Source organism: Vidua macroura, chromosome 1, assembly GCF_024509145.1.
Source record: "Vidua macroura isolate BioBank_ID:100142 chromosome 1, ASM2450914v1, whole genome shotgun sequence".
Lineage (NCBI taxonomy): Eukaryota > Metazoa > Chordata > Aves > Passeriformes > Viduidae > Vidua > Vidua macroura.
Window position 1 is genome coordinate 51,682,515 of NC_071571.1, and position 10,312 is coordinate 51,692,826.

The following is a 10,312-nucleotide window of genomic DNA, read 5'->3' on the forward strand; positions in this document are numbered from 1 at the left end:
TATCTGTGTACATACTTGGCTCCTTATCCAGGAGAATGAGGGGCACAGAGGTTAAATAAAAGTCAGGAATCATTGCTGAAGGGAAAGAATGGGTATTCAGTGGAGAGTTAAAAATGGCAAATGAATTCATGGTGTGAAGAAAAAATGAAATTGTGTATTGCTTCTGACATAGGGTAGTTTGAGGGGATCACTGTCTGAATTCCTTGAGCTCTCAAAAGGATTCCTGCTTGTCCAAACTGCTCTCTGCAGGGAGAGGACATTCTGATGTCAGCAAGTCCCTTTATAAGTCCTGTATTTCAGCCACCTGGGGTACACACATTGTGTTAGTGGCTTGACACTCAAACTCTAGGCTTATTTCTTAAAATGCCTACTGCAGTCAGTTGCTGAGGGTTGCAGCCACTAAAAAGCTAAATAATGGTATTTGAGCCTTTACACTAAAATCCAATCAAATAATGGGATAGTTGTAAATTAATTAAAATTAATGTGTTGTGAGCTGGTTTTTGGCTGACTTTATTTATTTAAATTCTATAATTTAAATAAATTATTTAAATTTATTTAAATAAATTTAAATTTATTAAATTTATTTAATAAATAGTCAAAATGGCTTTTAGTCAAAAATTGCTTTTATTAGTCAAAATGGCTTTTATTTTCAAATTTCTGAGCTGTGAGTGCTGAAAACATCTAATGAAATTTATTTTGAGGATTAAGGATTCAAGGGATTAGAAGGATATGATAAACTCCAAGTATTCTAATAGCAGACTGAAAATATTATTTGATGCATTATAAACAGAGGAGCTCAAAATAAAACAAAGGGAATAATCAGATACTCAAATACACATGGAGAGCAGAACCTCAGGTGCTATGGCTCCAGCTATTGGTCCATGGTGGCAGGATGCCCCTTAAAGTGATGCCTATTAGCAGGAGGGGGATTTGAAGAGAAAGGAGCAGCAAGGCTGTTTTCAAGTGGAGATGAGAATTAAAGATGTTTGGGTTGGTTGGATTTTTCTGAAGCTGTATGGATGCTGAAGGAATGGATAGGAGCTGCTGCAGTAATTTGGTAGAGTATTAACATCTGTTCAATTTAAGGTTGTTTTATTCAATTTTTGTGAGCAGTAAGGACCTAATTTAGAATGAATATTCTGTTTCTTACAGAAAGTTGCTCCCATCTTTCTTTACTTAGCACGAAAGGGGGTGGAGGGCTTCCTAGAAAGGTAGAAACATAGAAGAAGAATAGAAAAAATGCTAGGCAGCCTTGTGTGTGTCTCAAACTTCTTCCTGATAAAGGACTTCTTTGAGTTGTCCAGCATACACCACCCAGACAACACCTCCCTGTGCCTTTGGGGGCCACCTGGCACAGTGAGGACACTGATCGAATCAGAGCTTCTTTTAAAGATGGAGGCAAGACAATATTGCCCACAGTCTTCTTCCCACCTGCCCTCCATACTCTCCCTCTCAAGCACTGCTCTTCCCATTCCAGCTGCTCTGCAGATCTGGTGCAAAACCATGCAATGGCTCTGTCCCCTCTCAGATGCAACAGCAATAAAAAATTGTACAGTGGCAATGTAGAGAAAGGGTGAGAACTTTCTGATTGGGACTTCTCCTAAGAGCTACAGCTAGGGGGTGCAAAGACGACAGGGGAGAGAACCTTATGCCTAAGACTACATCAACTTTTGACAACTTGAACTCTATGAGAAACTACAACTTCTCGGGGAGCATACTGCTGGGAACCCTAAACCTAAGCCTAAGACTGGGGGGCTTCACTAATAACACCTATGGTGGGGGATGTTGCAGTGCCCGGGCTGAGCACTGGTCATGCATCCCCAGCAGAGATCTACAAATGGAGAGCTGGGCTGGAGAGGCAGCATCCAGGGGAGAAGTAGAGTCTCCTCCTGTTCCAAATGCCCCATTTCCTTGGTTTCTTCTTTCTGGGCCTCTGCAGAGGGCGCACGCACAGCCGCATCAGGGCACGGTTGTCCCTCAGCAACTGGAGCAGTTCCTTGCAGCAGCCGTGTCGCTGGCAGCCCGTCCCTGCAGAGACCGAGGGGCTCTGGTGCTTTTCCTGGAGGGCATAACACAGGGAGCCTGATGCGAGGGGGCAGAGGGGCCTCGGGGGGTGAGGCCTCTCGGGTTGGCTTTGGCCCCTGCGGGAGACACTCGCGCCCGGCTGGGCTGCCCCGGGCGGAGGCTCTGCCGGGTGTCCCTGGGGCTCAGCCGGCCCGATTCGTGCTCAGGGGCTGAGCTCCTCCCGCTGCCTCTGGGCCTTGGGCAAAGGGCTGCCCAAGAGGCTCAGGATCCCGTGGACCTGCCCAACTTTGCTCCCCCGCGGGGGCTCTCAGGTCTCGCTCGACACCGGCTTGGCTCAAGGCCTAGGACAGCTCCCGGCTCCACCCCCGGCACCATCCCACCTTCCTGACTTCCCTCCCTCCCTGACCTCTCGCCAGCAGCTCCGGAGCCTTTTTCGCAGCCACCAGCTGAGCGAGACGCCCGTCACTAGCAGGTCCAGGGCTACGCAGCTCAAAGAAAGCAGCTCTACGTGCTCCAAGGGGGTCGTCGCTGGGCACACGTCCCACTGCTCCGGGACCTCGGCAAGCAGAGCCGAGGTACCCGCGTCCCCGGCAGGACGGCTGGAAGTGTCCAGGGGACGGTCCAAGATCACCAGCAGCGCAAGCGGCAGGAGCCAGGGGAAGCCCTGGCCGGCCATGGTGCTGCTGCGCGACACACACAGGCTCTGGCCTCGCTCTGTGCGCGCCCGCTTCTGCCCGGGCTCTGGGCACGGGCTGGCAGCGGATGCCAACCACCGCACTGTGCCCAGGGGCTGCGATGTCACAGAAGCACGGCATCCGTCGCCTTGCAAGAGCCCTGTTGGGACCGTGGCGTCCAACCTGTGATGCATCCCCACTACGGCAACTGGAGCGAAGCACTGAGTGCCACGCCCAGGCTTTCCTTTCCTGGCCTACTCCCGCTGTGGGGATTCCACCCCGGCCATGGGCAACCCATTCCAATATGGAATCCCCCTTTTTGGGGAAAAGGTTCTTCCTAATGTCCAACCCAAATGTCCCCTGGCACAGCTTAAGCCTCTTCTTGCTGTCTGCTTTCTCTTGTCCTTGCCCACCTCTGAGAAGGCTGGCATTGCCTCGTCTGTAAGTTGCCTGTAGTGAGGAGTAGAAGCTGTGGCAAGGAGTGCTGCTCAACTTTTGGGCCATTGCAAGGGGCTGCTTTCCTTATTTTTTGTATATTTGCATTAAAGAAGAAAGTATCCCTTCAGGAATGAACTACTCCAGGTAACAGGCACTTGTTAAAAGAATAAGTGTCCATAAATAGACTGGAAAAAAGACTGAGGCTGGAAAATTGAAGTGGACTGGTAGCTGTCCCAAGTACAGGGTTCTGGAAGAGCTTTTCAGTCAGCAGCATCTCGAGTTTTAAGATGGAGCTGGAGCAGCACACGAAATGTAGTTCTGCCATGCAACTGCTGTGGCAGCTGGGCAATCTCTGAAGGCATCTTCAAGTACTGTAGTCCTCCAAGCAGAGGAAAATGGGACTCAAAAGGGACTGAACTTGCCTCTGAAGGCTAGGGCTGGGTCTGTGCCCAGGGAACAAGAGCAGGGAGAGAATGACCACAGGCAGTCAGCTGAGACAGGTGTGAAGAAGTGTGTCAAGGAAAGCAACACAAACTTGGAGCATGGGCCAAAGCTTCTGTTGCCCCTTGAGAGGAATTCTTAACAGAGGAGTGCAACAAAAGAAGAGGTCCGGCTGCCAGGGATCTGGCTCCCAGGAGCACACTCTTTGCAGGCTAAGGGGTAGAAACAGTGCTCAGTCAAGGGTTGCCCTGCTTGCGGCTGCCCAGCAATGGCAGGGATGTGCTCCAGGGCTTGGTGCCAGCAGCTGCTGAAGCTGGAGCCCTGCAAGGATGGATGAAGCTTCTCAAGGCTGCCAGGGCTTCAGGCTGTACATGCTGTCTATGCCTGGGACTGTCACTGGTGGGGGCCTCCTCAGTTAGTGGGACACATCTCGTATTTGAGGCACTGAGCCACTAGCGGACTGACCTGTGCAGGGCGCAGAGCAGGCTTTGGAGCACTCAGGAGGTGGAGAAGGAAATTGGTAGGATCTTCCCAGAGGCTCCTCAGGGAAAGGTCATATACTGGATACAGGAAAGGAGTGCCCACAAGGACAGCAGGACAAGGAGGACTTGACCCTTTTCTTTCCCACTGCCATGCCCATTGTCTTATTTGAAGTGATTTAACACAAATACGTACAAGGATGGAAGAGAAACAGAAGGAATTAGAAGTCTGGGCTCAGTCTAGAAAGTCTGAGTTCACTGTGCTGACTGACATGGAAATGTCAGCCATGCCCTGGCAGGCGGGAGTGCCACCCGTGTCCTGAGGGGTATCGGTATCAGGCCTAGAAACAGTGACCTGGCAAAGGAGGGGATTGTCCCTCTCTGTCATTCGCTCGAGTGGCCTCACTTTGGATATTGTGTGCATTTTTGGGTACTAAAACAGAAGATATAAAGTTGTTGGAGACCTTCCAGGGCAGGCCTACAAGGATGGTGAAAGGCCTTGAGGGGAAGCTATATGGGGAGCGGCTGAGCCATAAATTATCAAAATATCTCTTAGCTGAGAGTACTGGGTTTTGGGGTGTGACTGTGGTACCTGAGAAATCCTATATTCATATGAGCCTGGGCACTTTATTGGAGAGGAAGACAATCTAGTTTGACACTCAGGGACAGAGAGTAATCCCTGCTGGTTTTTTTCCTAGACAATCATTGCAAGGCAATGAATCACCATCACTAGCAGTCCATGATCTATAATCAGTCTGGTATGTAGCAGAAGCCTTTTATTTTTACCTTGCATTTAGTAATAGATGCAGTCTGACATTTATCTTACCATTTAAAAAGGATAGAAGAAAGCAGATAGCTGGCCAAGGACACAGATTCTCCTTGTTCTTATGTTTGTGAAGGAGAGGTATCTTCTTTGACACCTACTCCCTACATGGGTGTTTTATGTACCAAAGCTTAGGTGCTCAATGGATGGGATGAGAGGGCACTGAAGAAGAAGATTTGCGTGTGGCCAGGGCAGGGACCCATGCCTGTGAGTGTCAGCACAGTCCAGGACAGAGGAAGTGATGTGCCCATCAGGAGCAATGCTGTGGGGTTTCATTGCAGCACAGCCACGGGCTGTGGCTGTGGTTGGCCCCAAGTAGTTGTAAGGAAAATATATCGTAGAGCTGCTCCAAAAAATACCATGACTGCCTGGATGTTACTCATTGTTAGTCTGGATGCCAGATTGTGATGTGGCTTTGTGATGTGGCATGCAGATGGAGTTAGCCCAAATGAAAGACCACCTTCAGAGAGAAAAACACAGAAATTATTTTTTTGGCGTTTGGTAGAAATTTGCATTACTGACATCCTCTGATGAAACTTGTGGTCTGACTAAAAAGGAGAGGAAAAAGTATGTAATATTCACTGCCAAATCATCCTTATTAACATAGTAAAGCACCGCTTCTGATATTGCTTTTTGTAGTTCTGGTACTGTGCTGTGGTGTTGCGTTGTTTTCCCCGGTTCCGGGCAGCTCTGGAGAGCCCAGCTAAGGCTCTGTTTCTTGGCGGGACCGGGGCTGCCGCGTGTCCCGGGCGCTGTGGCGTTCAGCGCGCCGGCGGTGGGGCTGGCCGCGCTCTGTGGCCGGCACTAGGGCGAGACAAAGAGGCGAAGGAATGTCCAATCTGTCTGCGCGGTTGGCTGGAGAGCTTTTATTGTCACGTGGAGCTGCAATGGAGAACCGCGGCCTCTCCTTAGCGCCACGTGGACAAAATGGCGACGGGATCGAGGGCACATGGGGTTTTATAGGGGGCAGGCCAACAGGGGCGGAAGCCCCCCTCGCCCAATGGGGACAGACAACAGGGAGTGACGTGGACTATGGTAACCGATGGGGACATGACAGGGGTGTGTACAGGGTTCCGGGACAAATAGGGAATGCAGGGATGGGGTAACAGACACAGAACTCTCAGGAATGGACAGGGGGGTGGTTACAGGAGTGATGTGAGTAAGCTCCAATGGCAGGCAGCCTGGAGCAAACCATCGCGGGGGGAACACGGGTGTACAAAGGGGTACACAGAACTGGCTAACTAACATATATCAGAACCCCTAATATGAACCCAAACCCAGGATGCAACACTGTGCCTCTCTCTAGAGAAGGAATGAAGAGGACTGAAGCAGTGTCGAGTTAAAACACTTCATATGGAAGGAAAGGAAAAAAACAAGGTTATAGGAGTAATACTGTAGTACTAGTTTTTGTACAGGGGGCAAAAATTTAGACCTATTAAGAATATGATTAGAGTTATTTGGAAGAATAAGAATAGAATAGTTATTATGATCACAGGAACTTGTCAAATTATATGAGGTCCTTTTGCTTCAATCTGGATTGCTGTTATACCAGAATAAGGGATGAAGGGAATAGTCTCTGCCTCTTCCTGCCTGTGGGATAAAAAGAAGCCGATCTCTTGTAGATGCACATCTTGAGAGGCTGTGGGGTGTCCATTTTCTCAAGCAGTCTGTAGGTAACCACCATACCCTGAGCAATCTGTGAATCAGAATTCCCCTGACTAATTGAGGACAAAATTTTAGGAACAAGTCAGCCAGGGCACATTTTAGAGACTTTCACAGACCTGGTAATATTGCACAACTTACACTCACGGCTTACTAAGAAAGTCTCTCCTTTCTTCCCCACACTTCCCTTTCCGCTTCCACCCAAGAGCTCTACTCCTGCTGTGGGTAACAGCTTGTCTTGGGGAAAACCCCTCGTTGATAAAACTACTGCTCTGCACACATCTAGTTTCCAGTGAACCAAATGGGATTTATTTATTCACGCTTTCAGGGTCAAATGAAGAGCCATAGTCAATCCTACCAATGGAGCAGAAGTTTTGCATACCTTGGGAGCAGTTAAATTGAACTGCCAGGAGGCTGGTCTGGCTTGATATAAACTGGCCCTTTTTAGGTTATGCCTTTTTTTGGGAGATTCTTATAATTTCTGATCTGTGCTTTGTCAGGTCTCACAGGCTGCGTGATACAGGCAGCAGTAAATCCAGCATCTTAGACTGACAGTAATGTGTCTGTGATGGCAAAATGAACTGTGACCCCTGAGGAAAAGGATTATCCCATAATCCTGCTAAGGCAGTGGAGGGGCTCTGTTAAACCAGCTGTGCTCCTTGGCAGAGCTGGCTTTTCTGGAGGGTCTGCAGGGTGCCTGCCCAGCATCTCTCCCATGACAGAGTAGTGCCTGGGGCTGGGTACAGATACTACTGTGAGAACAGAGACCACACTGCTGAGCTTCTGACCACATTGGTTGATTCTGCTTTTTAGTGGTTATAAAATCACAGTTCCAACTGTGATGTGTAATCTCAGATGTGGGCAGGATTTATCATGGAAACAATTGGATTTTGACTGCCTTGCTGAATAATAGTTCATGTTGTGAGTGAGAAAGTTGCATCAGAAACCAACAGCTGGTTGGCTTTCCACTGGAAAATGTAAACTAATACTGTTGATATAAGAAGAAGGACATCACCAAGAAGTTATGACTTCTATACATTGTTGAAGTAGATCTGAATTATTGACTCTGTCAACAGTTGAAATACCAAATTTAGATATTTCCCCACCACAAAAGGGAGAAAATAAGTATTAGATTCCATAGTATCGTTTCTTCTGATGTTCTCAGCTGTGTGATTTGGTATCTTCTGTCTCTTTTCTGTACTGAGACATCAAAACTTGGGTAGATTAAAATGTTAATCATACTGAATTTTAATTCTACTCAGTTTAGACCTAACCTAAAATACTTCTGCATTTTTTACTTGGACAAAAATGAATTTTTGAGCCAGCTGGTCCAGCCACAGGAATGCAAATTACTCACTCACATGAGGTTAAGATCCTAAGAGTGAGAGCATGCCAAGAAGGCTTTTCACCCATAAAGTGTCTCAGATTTTACACAGAAACTCTCTGCATACTAAACACTGGCCCTTCCCTCCTCTTACTTGTTCCATGTACTGTAAATAAGAAGATGATTTTAAGTGAGGAACCTATGAAAGGCTGAGTATAAGGAGAGACCTTTCATGCTCCTTCACAGGATCCTCAGGCAGCAGTTTGATGCCACCTCTTGGAGACACTTGTTTTCCACTTCCCCATTTTCTGGTCTTTCAGCCTGTTCCACATCCATTTGTACCAGAGATGATGAAGAACTGGAGTGCCACATTTAAGGATAATTAAATAGACCCCTTGCTTAACTTGTGGGCTCCTCTAGATAATGAAAAATGAAAGTTTTGTTAAATTTAAAAGATTTTCACTCTAAGAAAGCTTAATATGTTTTTAATTCAGACCTTGTAATTAATTGGAAATTTCTGTCTTAAGATAAAGTCATGGCAGGTGTTTCCCAGCTAGTTATTCTGTAGATAACTTTTTTTGTTTGTTTCCCCCAGACAGCACTAACTGTAATGTATGGCAGATTTCAGGGCACACTGTTCTTTTCATGATTAATTATTTATATAGCCTTCTGATTTTATAAGGCAGCATCTCCATGTCAAGCAATCTAATACAGCTCTACATCATGCCTTGTGATAAAAACACTGTACTGCCTTGAAAGCAGAAGGGAACATTGGATTGGTAGGACATCCTAATCTCTAAACTATAACTGCAGTAGGACAAAGGAATCTGCATTCCTGATACAATAGCAGTGGGGGTTTTAATCATTGTAGTGACAAGAATAAGGCAGACTTTGGATTAAACAGGAAGGGGAGAAAATGCCTAATAAGAAGAAAAATTGATCCCAAGTCATGGGGACAGCCTACTATAGTAGAGGAATTAAACAGGTTAGATGAAATATCAGATGTAATCATGCAGTGAGTATGATGTAATCCAGGGTGGTGACCCAAGCTCACTCTCTCTTCATGGTCTTATTATCCAGGGTCCTATTGTGGACCAGTGCTTTTACCACATCAACTGATTTCTTAATTTTGTGCCAGGTTGTATCATTACCATCTGTTATTTGGTGCTTTGGGTTTGGATATAGAAAAATGTCGTGGGCAAGGACAATGTGTTCTATAAAATGTGTGTGCGTTGTCTTTTGTGGATCTTGCAGCAGAAAATCTTTTCAGGCTTCATAGTGCAATGCCAGTTGCCCAAAAATGTGACAGGTACCACATTGCCCTTCACCTTGGTGAGCTGAAGGGATGGACCAGCTGAGAAAGGTCCACAGGCAGCATTTGAAATACTCGTTTCAATTAAAGATAAAAAAATATTAAGGTAGATCCTGGATATCTACTAAGTTTTCTATGCTGAGTATTGCTTTGGTGGAAGTGCAAAATGTTTTGCTGGAAATGCACAATGACAAAATCCTGAAGAAAGTGGTGAGTGTCACAGCACAAAAGAACATTTGGAAGGGTGGAATATGAGATAATCTTGCTTGAGGAGAGGTAGCAGGAGGTAGTTTCAGTGGTGTGGAGTGTGTAGGTGAATGCCAGGAAAGGATTTCCACACAGTCTTTGAGAAGAGAAAATGATCAAAGGAACTTAACATTACTGACTACTGACTTCAATTCTGGTTCTACACAAAGACATTTTCTGGTTTCAGTTTTTATTTTGCCGTGCTCTACCTTTACCTAATATTTGAGTCTTTGGTAAGAGTACGCAGACTAAATTTTCACTGGATGCATGAACCTGGACTTTGGCAGCATGTCAGGTTTAATGGGATCCCTGTCTGCAAATCCAGCCTCAGCAACTGGTCACAAGTCACAGGATTTCTACCTCACCACAGGAACTGGCAGAGAACAAAAGGGAGGTGGAAATTAAGAAAACAGCTCATCCTGCAGGTAGGCTGTTGAGAAAATAACCACGATACCACAGACGGAAGCATGCCTTTGCTGGGGCTCCAGAGGTTTGCATCTCCAGCTAGCAGGAACTTGCCAGCTTGAGTGGACTTACCTTGATATTAAGGTAAAGAATGTTTCAATCAAATTAACTGATGGAAGGAAAAACAACCTCCTGCCACATACATACCATTTCATGCAACATTTTTCCCCACTTGTGTTATGTTTTTGCCAATTGAGCAAAGCCCTTCTCTGGACTTACACAGTTTGTCCTTTTATTTACCCAAAGAAGAGATGCATCTTGATGGTAAAAATACAGACTTCTCTACACTTCACTACCGTTGTTGGGGTTTTTTAACCATTTTCTGGACACACCACATTTTAATTTCTGTAATGCATTACTCTTTGTCTTATATGCAATGTTTCCATCCGATGGGTCAATACTAGTCACAGCAGTGACTTTAGT

General features: G+C 46.3%; 1 protein-coding gene and 1 long non-coding RNA gene across 3 annotated transcripts; one reads left to right on the top strand and one right to left on the bottom strand.

The window, feature by feature from the left end:
• Window positions 1-669: 669 nt before the first annotated feature.
• Window positions 670-3,268, bottom strand: LOC128818317 (uncharacterized). Its single transcript, XM_053997548.1, has 2 exons — window positions 2,432-3,268; window positions 670-2,059 (listed from the first exon to the last, which is right to left on the bottom strand). The coding sequence occupies exons 1-2, from the start codon at window positions 2,891-2,893 to the stop codon at window positions 1,832-1,834; spliced, it is 690 nt and encodes a 229-aa protein (XP_053853523.1). The 5' UTR covers window positions 2,894-3,268; the 3' UTR covers window positions 670-1,831.
• On the top strand, window positions 3,195-9,779 carry LOC128818324 (uncharacterized). Of its 2 annotated transcripts, none has more exons than XR_008440457.1 (3): window positions 3,195-3,281; window positions 4,756-4,815; window positions 9,121-9,779. It is a non-coding gene; the product is annotated as an uncharacterized LOC128818324 (long non-coding RNA). The 2 variants fall into 2 exon arrangements; XR_008440456.1 differs by lacking the exon at window positions 9,121-9,779 and adding an exon at window positions 5,016-5,456.
• The last annotated feature ends 533 nt before the right edge of the window (window positions 9,780-10,312 follow it).

What these genes read in the sequence shown, in the direction of transcription:
- LOC128818317 (XM_053997548.1), bottom strand. Translation starts at nt 2,893, where the DNA reads ATGCATCACAGGTTGGACGCCACGGTCCCAACAGGGCTCTTGCAAGGC. An exon ending in TCCGGAGCTGCTGGCGAGAG is followed by an intron (nt 2,060 to 2,431) that starts GTCAGGGAGGGA and finishes TATGCCCTCCAG; the next exon opens with GAAAAGCACCAGAGCCCCTC.